This window comes from Echinops telfairi, unplaced genomic scaffold (assembly GCF_000313985.2).
Source record: "Echinops telfairi isolate 266 unplaced genomic scaffold, ASM31398v2 ScPeMD7_21;HRSCAF=78, whole genome shotgun sequence".
Classification (NCBI taxonomy): Eukaryota; Metazoa; Chordata; class Mammalia; order Afrosoricida; family Tenrecidae; genus Echinops; species Echinops telfairi.
This window is the reverse complement of record NW_022103918.1, coordinates 5,145,274-5,161,004: the sequence shown is the minus strand read 5'-3', so window position 1 is coordinate 5,161,004 and position 15,731 is coordinate 5,145,274. Positions and strand designations below refer to the sequence as shown.

Below are 15,731 nucleotides of genomic sequence, written 5' to 3'. Positions count from 1 at the left end.
AATTTATAAATTATCAAGGGTTCATGAGGGAGGGGGAGGGGGTGGAAGGGGGAAAATGAGGAGCTGATATCAAGGGCTCAAGTAGGAAGAAAATTGTTTTGAGAACGATGATGGCAACAAATGTACAAATGTGCGTGACATGGATATATGTATGGATTGTGATAACAATTGTACGAGCCCCCAATAAAATGATTAAACAAACAAACAAAACACACACCCAACACTAATCCTGCTCATCCACACACCAATGACAATCCATGCCCAAATGGGATTATAATCACAGGCATAGAGGTTAGGATTTATAACACATATTGCTTGGGCACACAATTCAGTCCATTACTGTGTGGTAAGATTAATTTGGCAATGTTTTAAAATTTTGTTTAGGTATATTTTTAGATTATGCACACACATTTTATTACTTATTTAAATTATTTATTACTTTTGTTCCTTTTCTCTTTTCCCCTATATCATGAACCAAAGGAAACATTTTGGCTTCTGAAAAATCTGCCTAGATTTTAATCTTTGAATACAATTTTCAAAATGAGATCATTCTGACACAGCATATTACACATTTTTACCTTAATGCTTGGGTTATTTTAGATCAAAGGTCTGTGACTTCTTATTCAGAAAGGGTGCCATAGAAACCTAGTCAGACAATGTGTGGATTAAAAATTCAGTCATTTTTCCCCAGAAGGGAAATGTAGGAAAGGAATAAATGACTTTGGTTAGGTTTTCAGGGTTTCAGCATCCCAGGACATTTTATATAATAGACCAGTGGCATTGTCATTTTCTCTCTGATGCTGAAATAGCTGAAGGAGTTAGTAAAGGGTGGCTTGCTGCGATTGACCTTTCCTTCATCACAATCACCTTGGAGAAGGCCTGAGACGGATTTGCATTTGGCATATTCTGTGAGTGGGCATTTCAGAAATATAGTAGGCTTCCTATCAAAGTCTGGAATTACACTTCAGGGCTAAATAACACTGGAAAAGGAGCAGGGGGCATTTTACCTGGCCTTGCTCTGTGTGTTCAATACTTCCCAGCAATGTCAGAGGTTTGCCTTTCTGTTCCCTGTCCACACTTCCAGAATGACCGTTAGTGCTAACAGTGTGACAAAGAGGTGGGGCATTGTTTCTGTCTCACTGGATGTTATCAATTGAAAGGCACACTGGCAATGGCTTTCTGCCTTCCCTGGTAGCTCTTGGGGCTTGAAGGATGGAACTCTGGTGGCACCATGGGGAAGCCATGAATTGTTAAATGACCAAATGTCGGCAATTTGAATCCACCAAGTGGCTTTCTGGGAGAAAAGACCTGGTGATCTGGTCCTATAAATATTAAAACCGAGGAGTAACCCTATGGGGGCATTTCTATACCGTCACATAGGTTTGCTATATGTCGAAATGGACTCAAAGGCAAACAACAACACAAGTGAAGCAAAGAACAGGAGAGCTGAAAGTGCATGACAAAGGCCGTATCAAGAAACACTCAGTGCTGCTGTTTTTACATGTATAGGAGCCTAACTCTTTTGTTCCTTTCACCCTTGCTTCAATCTTCAGGGCAATATAAACAGAGCCTTTATTTATTCAATGCACCCCCTATCATACTATGATTCCTGCTCCCATTAGACTTTTGATAACGTGCTGAGTTTTATATCTTATCCCAGCAGAAATTCAATTAAGTTTATCAAGCATTATTACACCTCTGTAATGTTAAAAATAAGGTGATAATATCAGGATATTTTTAAATTTCTTATTGATTTATTATAATGCATGCTTCAACTAAATACCTTTCAGATAGTTTGTGTTTCAAAATTGAAGATGAGATACAAATAAATTAATTAGCACATAGGCTCTGATTAATGCTTTCAGGAGAGTACAAAGAATTTTGTGAAAGGGAAAATTTGGAGATGGTCCTTGAAGAATGAATAACATTTTAGCAGAGATCAGCGATAAAAACAAAAGAACTAATATAGGTGCGGTGGTATGATGAAGAAAAAATTCAAACATGATTGGGAAAATCAGGTTCAAAATGAGTGGAATATAGGGTATTTCAAGAAGATTCCAGGAGCCCTGGTCAAATAGTGGGTTACAGAATTCATCTATGAACTTCAAGGCAAGTAGTTTAAACTTGTCACCTGCTCCATGAGAGAAAGATGAAGCTGTCTTCTTCCATAAATACTTAGAGGCTCAGAAGTTCTATGGAGAAGTTCTCAGTTGTCTTGTAAGGCTGCTATGAGATAGACTTGAATCTATGACAGTTTTTTGTTGTTGTTTCTTAAAAAGGAAAGAATGTATGGAATAAAAAGAAAGTTATGTTGGGAATGGCAGTATAGCCATGTTAAGATGTTAGGAAATTTCTGAAGAAAGTTAATAAATTATGGCTTTAAAGCTAGGAGATAACAATAGAGTTGAACTGTAAAGAAAATATTTCTTCAGATTAAGTAGGAAGGCATGTATGATGGGAAAATGAGAAGTACAAAGCTGAGTCAAGATATGATTTCGATAGGTGATGTAAATATAGGTTATGTAGATGGGGTGTCACTAGCAAAGGAATAAATGATATATGTGGGAAACACTTTGCAAGAGTAAATGTACAAATGGCTGGACAAGACAGATGGCTTAGATATCTAGTGGTTAGACTCCTAGGGTTATGCTGGTGAACTATATGAGTGGCCAGGACAAAGAGGGTCACATGTGCATAAGATTTAGAAGTAATTGTTTACTTTTGGTAATACTAGAAAATACTATACTCTAACCTATCAAATTCTGGTATTCTGGTTTGTGTATTTTATACCCCCCCCCAATGTTGTTATTTTGTGGTTGCTTCTGATCATATACACAGCAAGTCACAAAGCACACCATTTAACAGTTTCTATATATTCCGTTATGCATAGTTTTGAAACCCTGTCAGATACTGAAGGCCTTGTATAGAGATTGAATGTTGTCGGAGAGAGTGCTAGAACATGGGCCCCTCAGATCGGAGGGTACTCAAAATGTGCCTGCAGAGGAGTGGCTTTTCTTCAAGTGTAGTTGACCATGGTGACTTGAGTTGGGTCAAGGCTATGAAAGTGGAGCCATCTGGTCTACATTTGCTTATGGGGCAGGACTCAAGGTAAAAAGAAACAGCAGCAAAAATCAGCTAATGATCGGAACTTGGGATGTGCCAAGTATGAATCTAGGAAAATTGGAAGTGTTCAAAAATGAGATGGAATGCATAAAGATCAATATCCTGTGCATAAGTGAGCTGAAATGGACTGTGGCCATTTGAATCTGAAGATGAATAATTTATTTTGCCAGGAATTACACAATCAAGAGGAATGGCTTTGCATCTATGATCCAAAAGAATATTTAAAGATCTATCTTGCAGTACAAGCTGTATGTGGTGTCTGCCTTCACAGTAATCCAATCAGTACAACTATTAGTTACATTTACCAAGGAAGCTAGTGATGAAGACATTGAAGAATTCAACCGATGTCTTCAGTTGGAAATTGATCAAACATGCAATAAAAACACATTGATGACTTTTGGTGCTTGGGATGTAAAACTTGGAAACAAAGAGGAAGCCACAGTATCTGGAAAGATCATCTTGACTGATAGAGACAACACTAAAGACTTCATGATAGAATTTTGCACAAACAATGATTTCTTCCTAACAAATCCCTTTTTTCAACCACACAAATGGCAGCTAGGCACCTGGATTTCTCTAGGTGGAATACACAGAAATCAAACTGACTTATCTGTTGGAAGAGACAATAAAGAAGTTCAACACCAGCTATAACCAGGCCAGAGGCTGACAGTGGAACAGACTATAAATTGCTCATGTATAATTTTAAGAGGAAGCTGAAAAAACATAAAACAACCCAGGAGAACCAAAGTCTGCCTTAAAGTACATCCCACCTGAATTTTGAAATGATCTCAAGAACATATTGGCTGCATTGGAGACCAATGACAGAAGTCCTGATGAGCTGTGGGAGGACATCAAGAACACTGTTCATGAAGAATGCAAAAGGTCATTAAAAAGACAGGAAAGAAAGAAAAGATCAAAGTGGATGTCAGAAGAGACTGAAACTTGCTGTTAATGGTAGAGTAGCTAAGGCACATGAAAGAAATGATAAAGTCTAAGAGCTGAATAGAAAATTTTAAAGGGCAGCTTGAGAAGACAACATAAAATATGATAATGAACTGTGATAAAACCTCAAGTTGGAAAAACAAAAAGGAAGAAAATGCTCAGCATATCTTAAACTGAAATAACTTAAGGAAAGCTTTAAGCCTCCTGTTGCAATATTGAAAGATTTTTATGGGCAACACATTTATTTCAGGAAGCATCAAAAGAAGATGGAAAGAATTCACAGTCACTGTACCAAAAAGAACTTGTGGACATTCCACCATTTCAGGAGGTCGCGTATGAGCAAGAACCAATGGTGCTGAAGGAAGAAGTTCAAGCTACACAGAAAGCATGAGCCAAAAATAAGACTCCAGGAATTTATGAGATAGCAATTGAAGCATTTTAACAAGCAGACGAAGTACTGGAAGGACTTATGTTTCTGTGCCAGGAAATTGGGAAGATAGCTACTTGGCTAACTGATGGAAAGAAACTAATATATATATATACCCATTCTGAAGAAAGCTGACCCAATAAAATGATATTATAGAACAATATCATTGATATCACATACACGTACATTTTTCTGAAGAAAGCTGACCCAATAAAATGATATTATAGAACAATATCATTGATATCACATACACGTACATTTTTTTCCTGAAGATCACCCATCAACAGTTACAGCAGTACATTGACAGGGAGCGGCCAGAGGTTCAGGCCAGATTCAAAAGACGATGTGCAACAAGGATACCATTGCTGCTGCCAAATGGATGTTGGCTCAAAGCAGAGAATACCAGAGCGATGTTTGCTTGTGTTTTATTGACTATGCCAAGGCATTAAACAGTGTGGATTATAGAAAATGATGGATAGCACTGAGAAGAATGGATGTTACAGAACAAGTCATTGTGCTCATTCAGAACTTGTGCATGGATCAAGAAGCAGCTGTGCAAACAAAACCAGGGGATAGTTCCTGGTTAAAATCAAGAAAGGTGTGCATCAGGATTGTACCCTCTCACCATACATCTTCAGTCAATAGCCAGAGCAAATCACTAGAGAAGCTTGATTATATGAAGAGGAATGTGGCATCAAGATTGGAGGAAGGCAGATGACACAACCTTACTTGCTTAAAGTGAGGAAGACATGGAGCAATTGCTGATGAAAATACGGATTGCAGCCTTCATATGGATTTCTACTCAATATAAAGAAAACAAGCATTCCCACAATTGGACAAATAGATATATTCAGGATAAGTGGGGTAAAGATTGAAGTTACCAACCTTTTGTCTTGCTTGCAGTGTAGCTGTCAAGAGGTCAAAAGATGCCTTGCATTGGGTAAATCTGCTGCACAACTCTCTTTAGAGTATTGAAAAACAACAATGTAACTTTGAGGACTAAGGTGCTCCTCTCCCAAGTCATTTTATTTTCAAATGCCTCATGTGCAGGTGAAAGTTGGACATTGAATATGAAGAGTGAAGAAGAATCTTTGCACTTGAACTGTGGTGCCGGCATAGAATAGGGAAAATACCATGAACTGCTAGAAAGACAAATTTGTCTGGGAAGAAGTACGGCCAGAGTGCTCCTTAGAGGCAAGGATGGTGAGACTATATTTGGACATGTTGTCAGGAGAGATCATTTCCTGGAGAAGGACTTTGTGCTTGGTAAAGTAGAGGGACAGAGAGAAGAGGAAGGCCCTCAAAGAGATGGACTGACTTACTGGCCGCAACTGTGGGCTTAAACAGGAACATTTGCGAATGGTGTTGGGCCAGGCACTGCCTCTTGTTTCTGCATTGGGGTCAGAACCCCATGGGTGGCACCTAATGATAAAAACAACAATAATATTGTATAGATTTTAAAATACTATGGAGAAAAGAAATCTATACATGGGTAGGAAAGCTTTTTAGACTAAAATGCATACATGTTCACTTAGACAGGTTCTATCTTTAACTTTCCTGTTGGAGTTGCTGTGGTGTCTTGGGCCATCTTTGCCTTGGTGAAATATATTGATAGACACAAATTTTAAGGTTTTGAAGTTTCGTTTTTAAATTTCATGGGTTTGTGCTTTTATTAGATTATGCACTAACACTAAGCCTGAGAGCATTGCCCTTGATATTCTTCCTTGAATTTTATGGTTTTAGTTGGTATTGTATATTTGTCTTTAATTTCTTCTGGATTTGTTTTTGTGTGTGGTGTGAGGCAAGAATCCTGCTGCTACTTCATTTTTTGCAAGTGGAAAGCCTATTTTTTTATATTTATTGAAGATATTTTTCTTTCCCCATTAGATGTATGTAGTATCCTTGTTAGAAATTATTTGACTATGAAAGTGTGGGTTTCTTTCTCGACTCTTAATTCTATTTCATGGGTCTATGTGTTTATTGTTATACCAGTGCAAGGCTTTTTTGATTTTTAAAACTTCAGAGTTTATGTTTGAAAATCAGAAAATGTGAGGTGCCCTACTTTGTTGTTCTCTTTCAATAATGCTTTAGCTAATTGGGGCCTTTAGCCATTCCATGTAAAATTGAGGATTGGTTTTTGTATTTCTATTTAAAGAATGCTGTTGGAATTTTGATGGGAAGGGCATTGACTCTGTGTTAGTCTGGGTATACTAGAGAAACAAATCCATGGACACACATATTTGTATAAGAAAGAGGTTTATATACAAGAGCAATTGAACATGGAGAAAACATCCCAGCCAGTCCAGATCAAGACCATAAGTCCAATATTAGCCCATATGTCCTCTTCAGAATAACGAAACACATGCAATGAAGCCAAAGCAGGACAATCACAAGCCAGTGGATAGAAAGTCTTTGGTCCAGTGCCGTTGTAAGCATCTCAGCGCTGGCAGGGGTCTCTCTGTGGCTTCTCTGGCTTCAGAGGTCTGGTTGCATCCATGTGGCTTGTTTTCTGCAATGTCTCCCAGGAAGTGGCCTTCTCAGTAGAGTCTCCAAGGGAGTAAACTGAGAGAGATAGTGTCTCCTGCCTCCAAGAAGGAAGTACCAGATTTCCCAGAATTCTCAGAAGGCCATGCCCACACAGAAGTCTCATTGGCTATCTCCAGATTGATAGCCTAGATTCCACCCCTACACTCTTAATCCTTAAATTGACACCAGATTTGGTGACTACCACAGACTCCATAGATTGTTTGGGGTGGTATTGAAAACTTAACAATATTAAGACTTCCAATTTATGAACATGGATAATTTTTCAATTTATTTGTCTTCTCTAATCTCTCTTAGTAGTGTTTTATCATTTCAATTGCATAATTCGATCATACCACTTATTTTATTTTGGTCACTAAAAATTAGGCTCTCATTTATCATCATCATTGTGTGTGTGTGCAAGCTTTCATGTGTGTAAGAGAGAAAGTAGGAAAATTGAAGACAGAAGAAAGAACTAGTTTAGGAATTTCTGCATAAATTTTGTTGTCTATAAAGAATTGACTCTTAAACCTGTTCTACCACTTAAAATCTATCTATCTGAAACACTTAAGACAAAATGGAGATAATTATAACTCTGATGGGATTATTGTGAAATTAAATGATATCATTTATATAAAATTCCTAGAATGTTACCCAGCAACAGTAAACACCTAGTAAATATGGTTATTTCCTCTGTTATTCCCCTCTTATTTAATATTTTGGCATTTTAAACTGATAAAACACAAACTATTATTACTATTAACAAAATGTTGGAAAAAAATAGAGAAAAAATTTACTTAAGAGATAGTGTCTATAATTTGTTGTATACATTCCTCTATATTTCAGCCTTTAGCCCACAATGGAATGAAACATTCACATTTACTATGCATGTACCAGAATTGGCATTGATACGGTTTGTTGTTGAAAATCGAGGTCTAATAGGTGGAAATGAATTCCTCGGGCAATTCACTTTACCAGTTTTATGCTTGAACAAAGGTAATATTCATTAATGTAAGATTATTATATTAACATTTAATATGATGTGTGTATCACAGGCATACTTTGATATACCAACTAACTCTATCCAGAAAAGCTGGATATAAAGGAAATGCTACATATGGACCTATGTTTTCTCTCAGTATAATTACAGAAATGTGCTCTCATGTGGAAAATGGAGCAGAGATTGGGGATTTCTAGGAAGACTCATTAGGCAAATTTGGCATGTTTAAGCCTTTCTTTACAGAGGTCATATGTCTTTGGGTTCAGTGGAGTGTAGACATGGGTATTAAAAAGAAACAAAGGACGGGGATCATCCAAAAGAGAGAAGCAGGGGTTCATTTTTTCTGCTTGAGAACAGACTATGAACCCAAACGGTCCTTTGTAGACCCTTTGAAGGGTTTGACTTCAGGTTGCAGAGCCACCATGCCTGGATGGGTCCTCTGGTTCCCCAAATGCTTACACTTTTATCACTAGCTGAGATGGATCTAGGATACAGGGTCTTCCTGAAATGGATGGGTGGTAGTTGATTTTGGAATGCTGTATACTTTGAGAGAGGCAATGTGTGAGTGGGTAAGGCAGTAGGAAATCAGGATAGAAATAGCAAGGGGTTTAATTTTGTGGAAAGCTTAACATAAAAGATGGAAACTTATGAACCCAGTTAGGGTTTATCACGTATGCTTATTAAATCTGTCTATTTTCTCAATAGTAGTGACATCTCTGGCTAATTTATTTTTATTCTTCTAATTACATAAATTCCCTTTGCAGGGTACCGTCGTGTTCCTCTGTTTGGAAAGTCAGGTGACAGTCTGGAGCCGGCTTCACTGTTTATCTATGTTTGGTACGTCAGATAACAACTAACAGTCTCGTCTACATTGTTGGGTGTATACCACAATAAAATACCCACAATGGTGTCCACATCGTTTTTCACCTCTCTTTATTTCTCTTTTTAAATGGAAAACAAGGTAATTATTTACAAAAGCAGAAACATTGAATCGATTCACTTAAACTACACCAGAGAATGCACCGTGGATAAAAAGAAAATACGCTTCAGAGGCTCCTGGTCAGTGTGGCCTTTTTGCCAGCTGACTTCTATCGATCCTCTGCTAGAGTAGCTGCTCTTTCAATCTGTGTATGTTGTAATTAGCAGCATTTTGGTAGAATTTATAGGCTTTAAAAATGTCTGATTCTATACGATATGTTGACAAATATTTAGCAGTATAAATGAAATGTGACATTTCAAGATGCTTTAACTTCTAGACTCACACTGCTGAACGTGTTAGGGGGAACAGATTTGATTCCTTGGTTCTTTTTGCCATTTCATATCCTAGATGGTAATTAGCCCCTGTATTTTCAGGCTAGTTCTTAGATGCTGTATATTGCATTTGGTACTCTGTAATTACACAGACATTTTTATGAGTGCCTGTGAAATTGATTTGCATGTAAACTATATTCAGACACCATATCCATTAAAGGGCTCTGCTATACAAATTTATGTGCTTTGAGGTCTAAATTAACAATTTTTAGCATTTCTGAATCTCCAGTAAATTATGCACTTTGGAGATTATCTCTTGGTCTGAGACGAGATTGTGTAATTTTGTATGCTGGGATTCTCACTATTAGCAGGATTGTGCTTTCCAAAATGTCATACGTGGAACAATATATATTCCTAATGGTTCTTCCCCACACAAGGGATATTAATATTTGTACCAACACAGTGTTGCCCAGTGGTCACGGGAAAGCCACCAGCACTAGATTTCACAAAGAAAAGCACTTGCAAGAAGTACTTGATGATATTGAATCAGAATTATGTGTAAGAGAACAAAATTACTTTTTCAGCTGTTTCAATGGACTACCTCTTCATGGCCGGTAGAAAATAACCTGATAAGCATATTTTACTCTAAGTACCAAGTATTTAAAGTAAGCATTTCATTGAACATCCAAATTTCCAAGCCATATGTAGATGGATATGGCCTAGGTTATTCATTGCAGATTATTCCTCATGGCGATGATGATTGGGGTTGAGTGACACATATTTTTCCAAGCAGGTATTCATAGCCAATTTTCAGAGGACTTCATGGCAGTAGGTTTGTTTTTGGTGGTCCCCCCACCCCCCAACACACGCCCTTCCCCCCCCCCCCAGATAATAGAAAAATGTTCTTTAAATCTTCCATTTTTCAGCCCATTAGCAAATGGGATGTTCAAAACATTAACTAAAAAGCATTAGTCTGAGCCCTGAGGATGTAATGGGCTGCTCAATGGAGCTGCTCACTGGAGAATCAGCAGTTTGAAACCAGCAGCTGCTCTGCATGGGGAAGATGACGCTTTCTGCTCCCATAACAATTCACAGCCTCGGTATCCGAGAGATCTGCTATGAGTTGGAATTGACTTGATGTCTGTGAATGAACTACCTAAACCCCTTCGCGGCATTAGGAATTAGAATTGTAGGGTGCTTTGCTAAACTGAACTTCCAGGAGAGGTCAAGTGAGAAAAAAGTTATGTGCTTTTCTCCTTTTCTTCAAGTACCGACCAAACTCACTTCATTAACTGTCACATTATTTCATTTTAAATATTTCCCTTTTCATAACAAGAAAACAGTTTGGAGAGGGATACAATATACAATATACAATACATATATTGTCTAAACAATCTTAAGATATCTTTAAACATTTGGCTCTGTTTTAATATAGTATCATTTTGGTAGTTATACAATCTGTTGTCAATATGAGAGTATGAAGAGTGAAGAGTGAAGGACGGAGTCTAGCCTGTAAATCAGGTCATAACTTGATGACCTCATTTGGAGGTGCTAAGGAGATGAAAAGCTTGCTGATGGCGGGACACACACTGACTCCATGGGAGACACTGTATCTGATAAGACACATGGAGCTACACGTGCCTTGAGCTGGAGGAGCCACATGGAAACCCCTGCCAGCGCTGAGATGCTTATAATACCACTGGATCCACAAGACTTCCCCCCTGCTGGCCTGTGATCTTCCTGCATTCAGTGTCATTGTATGTGTTTTGCGAGTCTGAAGAGGACTTTATAGATTGGTATCAGACATATGGGATTTGATCTAGACTGGAATGGGATGTTTTCTTACTGCACAATTGCTCTTTATATAAAGCTCTTTTTTATATACATATGCATATCTATGAATTTGTTTCTCTAGTCTACCCAGGCTAACACAATCATTACTTATCATTATATTATTGTGTAACAATTGCTCTCTAATATATACTACTCATAATCACTGCATAGCCAGGGGCTGGTTTTGTACAAAAGAAAGTTAAAAATCATACGAGAAGTTGACTCTGACCTTATGCTTTCCAGGAATATTTCTCTTGAAAGGTAAGATAGTGCTGGTGGGTAAAAATATGCTGAGGAAAAGGATAAATAAATCCACAGGTCTGTTGCAATAAAGGGCTTCTTAATTCTGAAACTGTTAATTTAAACATTAGTTCCTCATGGAAGTAATTCATAATCTCCTAGGCTAGCTTATGCCCCTTTCTTCTGATAAAAATGACAGCTAGTAATGGACCTGCTACTATCTTCTAGGCCCTGGTGTTTCTAGGAACTAGCCTGAACTCACTAGCAGACCTCAGTATTCTCCCATAACCAAATTTAAGGAGCATCAACGACAGATCAGAAAGTTCTTTGACTGTAATGGGTCAAAACAAAAACAAGGCTATTCTGTAATCATGACTGATTCCATGTGACAAGAACATGGATATTGTACAAACACAAAAATGCCAGCCATTCTGTAATCTCTCAAGAATGACTGACTACTGTAGCTTTACCATTTATAGTTTAGCCTTGATCTATTCTTCCTTCTTATGGAAAAGATTTATTAGTACCAAATCTTAGCATTGTCCTCTATTCTTGATAATACAGAAGAAAGTGATATTTCTTTGTATTCTTTCCCAAATCATCTAACACATATCCATGTGAGATAGTTAGTTTATTGTGCCAGCCTGGCCGATAAACACAAGTGGGATTAATTGAAGGGCGGAGAGATAAATGGCTCAGTGAGCCTCGCCTTTCTTGTCTCTCGCTCTTTAATCATTGGACCAGTGTGCGGCTGCCTTGCTTGTTCTGTGCCTCAATTTACAGGCTACACTACCTGTGGGACACCTGGCCTGAGGACTGTGTCGCTGTAAGTTGAGGTCCCTTTAAGACCACAAGATTGAAATTTACATCTCTGGAGCTGAGGACTGACAGTTGGTGTCCTGACTGACAGTTGGTGACCTGCCTGGCTGTTTTGCTGCCTGTGCTGGGAGAGCTTAGCTCTCTCTCTCTACAGAGGACTACCAGACGGCCTTCAAGACTTGAGGGACTGCTAGTGTCTCACAACTCTCTCACGGGAGTGAGTTACACTGAGCCATTTGTACTGCTTTATAATTTAACTGTTCATTTCTTGTATTATATATCTATCTATTTGTTTATAATTTAACAGTTCATTACTTGTGTTATATATCTATCTGTTTATAATTTAACAGTTCATTTCTTGTGTTATATATATCTTTATAAATATATATATATAAAATGATCAGCAATCTGGTTTTGTCTCTCTAGAGAACCCTGTCTAACACACACATATCCAGGTCCAATAGAAAATCCTTTCTAATACTCCCATACTAATATACCTCGTGACTTTCCACATTGGGTGCTCTTTCACTGCAATCAGCAAGCACCCAACTCTGTGTATTCCTGGTGATGCTTGGCAGGAAGGCATTGTCATAACCCTGGACTTATCCTTTTGTAATACTCTTGTCCTTGGATTATGTCAGGAAAATTGATTATGCTGTTAATTTGAAGCTTTGCATTTTTTGTGTTCCCAGTTCTTTAGGGCCTTACATAGAGAATATGAAGAGTCTAATCTTCTCTCCAACACATACCCAGATTTTTGTTTGAGAGTAATGGTGAGATAGTTAATGTTTATTTTGCCAACCTGGCCAATAAACACATGTGGGGTTAGTTGAAGGGTGGAGGGATAAATGGCTTGGTGAACCTTGCCTTTCGAGTTCTTGGGTCTCTTGCTTTGTGATGGTCGCACCAGGGTGCAGCTGCCTTAGCCAATTCCCTGCTTCAGCTGGCAAGGACATGTCCTGCAAGACATCCCTGAGGAGAAGCCACATGGACCTACCCCGATGTAGGCCTCAGTGCTGGAGCAGCCGTGTGGAGACCCTTGCCAGTGCTGAGATGCTTACACATTCACTGACTTGGCTTTCCTCCTGCAGTTGGCCTCATTGTGTGTGTTTTGTGAGATGGAGGAGGACTTTGTGGATTGGTGTCAGACATATGGGTTAATGTTGGACTTGTGGGCTTGGACAGCACTGGGTTTGGATGTTTTCTTGATGTGCACTTACCCTGTATATAAAACTCTCTCTCATACATGAGTTTCTGTGTGTTTGTTTCTCTAAAGTCCCCAGACTGACACAGATGGTCATAGGTGGTCAGGGTCATGCTGCTGCTAAGGAATGAAGTTGCCCTGTCTCTGAAAAATGTGTGGGAAGCCTCCTTGTCAGCATAAAAATGTTCTGGACATTTTGGGAAGAGAGAGCCCACCAATCTTCTGAGGGATGGAAACACCTGTGTTCAACATTGCTCTTCCGGAGATGCCAGTCAAACCTCCTGTGGCAATCTTAGGGAACTGGAAAATGGAAGCATTGTTCTGAGAGCCACACTGGGAAGGAACCCATGCCATTGGTCAGGACAGAGACAATTGGTTCAGTCACTCATTTTTGAGCAAGAACCTGATGGACTTGAATAAGGAATATTTGATAGAGGACCATATGTACTCAAATCCATGTCTTGGGAATTATTAAACCCCATCCATGTATGCTTGGAACTGCATAAACAGCTGTGGAATCATGTTGCTATCAAAATAACAAACCTTTGGAACTATTTATACAAACAAAGCATCTTCATGATGCATATGGGGTTCTTAGACTTTTAAGTTGGAGTGGTTTCTAGAGTTCAGGGTTAGGATCTTTTACTAGTAAATCCCATTTTCAACATCAAAGGGGTGAATTGGAGTGGAACTTGAATGAAAAGACTGGCCTTCTATGCATCTTCTATATTTACCTCAGTTCAGCACACGAGAGAAGGTTGCTGTTACATACCTTAAAAACTCTATTCTGGGATCAGTATGCATAGATTAACTTTCATAGTTCAATTGTTATTCCCATTATTCTCTCAGGACAGTCACAGTTCTAATGTGATAATCACAGTTATCTGCAATGGTAGCAGATAACTAATGTATGCCTACCACAAAAAAAAACTAGCTGTCACCTGCTCACCCCTACTTAGTATTAAGGAAAGAGGAGCAGAAACATGCAGGATCCTCAGGTCCCCATCTGTGACAGAATCAAGGTCTAAGGCAGGGCAGTCTGTCTACAGCTGATGACACACCCTTCAAATATTCATAGAAAATGCCAGCCTCACTCATTGTTCAGCCTCAAGAGCTTTTTAAAATTATGCCCTAGGCATGAAGCAATAAAGATTAGCTGCTTTATAAAGGAAACTCCTCAAACATTTTAACTACAGGAGCAGGTGACTACGTGCAAAAGAGTGGCTATCCTTCTCAACTCGTGCTAAGTTATGGCCCTTTAGAACGACAAAGATTTATGCAGAGGGATAAATTCTTAGTCTTCTCTGGGGAAGCAGTACAGCCTGAAACCACTCTCACTCAGGAAAGGTTTAAAATCTCTGGATAATTCAGCCTTTCTCAACTGGGAGCAGAAATGGCTACATAATTTGCAAGACAAACATTTCCTAAAAGGAAAAAAATGTGCTATTAAACATCAGTACTAAAATATAGAGTTTTTTCTGTTTCTTTGGTCTTTTTCTTTTTTGTTTTTCAATAGTTTTATTGGCATATACCCTCACATATTATACAATTTGATCATAAATCATATTAAGATTTGTGCACTCATCACCATAATCAATTTCAGAATCTTTTCTTCTCAAGCTCATTGTTCATTGTTGCTAGCTCCACTGCCCCCCCCCTACAATTTTCCCCTGCCATGCCCCTATGAAATGATCAATCCAGTTACTTTCACTATAGATCTACCTATTTTGGATTTCATATTCAGAAAATCTTACAAAACACTTGTCATAGTGGGTTAATTTCTATTTAATGCCATTATAAATAAAGAAAATTTGAAATTTAGATTAATAGTATTAATTTACCATATATATATATTGCGCCATATAAGTTTCTTTGATTGAACATGGAAGAGCCTATAACACCATATCACTGACATGATAGAATTCCTACTTCAGAACTTGTACATGCATATGTATTTTGTTCTTACACGAACCATTGAAACATTACCCAAACCCGTTCAAGTGCTTTGAGTTCATGTGTTGGTATGTACAAATCTTACCAATACTCTCTGCCCTCAGCTTACTGATGATTAAGGAACGACGAAAAGGGAAAGGAACTATGGTCCTATCTTTTTCTTTCCTTCCACGTCATCATTTTCAGCATACTGATCCTGGAGAATAATGAGCAGGAACAATTATGATCGGGTTCCTTGGTTGTTCACACTTTTAAGATGCCAATGCCTTTTTTTTTTTTTGCTGGTAAAGCAAATGATCATTTACTTATTCATAGATGAACATATTTACATCTCAGTCTCTCAGACTCTTACTCCATTCTTACCCATTGTAAATCCACTGAAACTCGGTGCTTGTGAGGCATCACAAATGCTGTAT

At 38.3% G+C, this 15,731-nt stretch overlaps 1 protein-coding gene across 1 annotated transcript in view; it reads left to right on the top strand.

The window, feature by feature from the left end:
- Nucleotides 1-8,865, top strand: part of PLCZ1 (phospholipase C zeta 1) — a 59,665-nt gene extending 50,800 nt beyond the window's left edge. Inside the window, exons 11-12 of the mRNA XM_004713778.2 lie at nucleotides 7,862-8,011; nucleotides 8,780-8,865. Coding sequence (XP_004713835.1) covers nucleotides 7,862-8,011; nucleotides 8,780-8,865 — 236 coding nt within the window. The remainder of the gene's footprint in view (nucleotides 1-7,861; nucleotides 8,012-8,779) is intronic.
- Nucleotides 8,866-15,731: the final 6,866 nt, after the last annotated feature.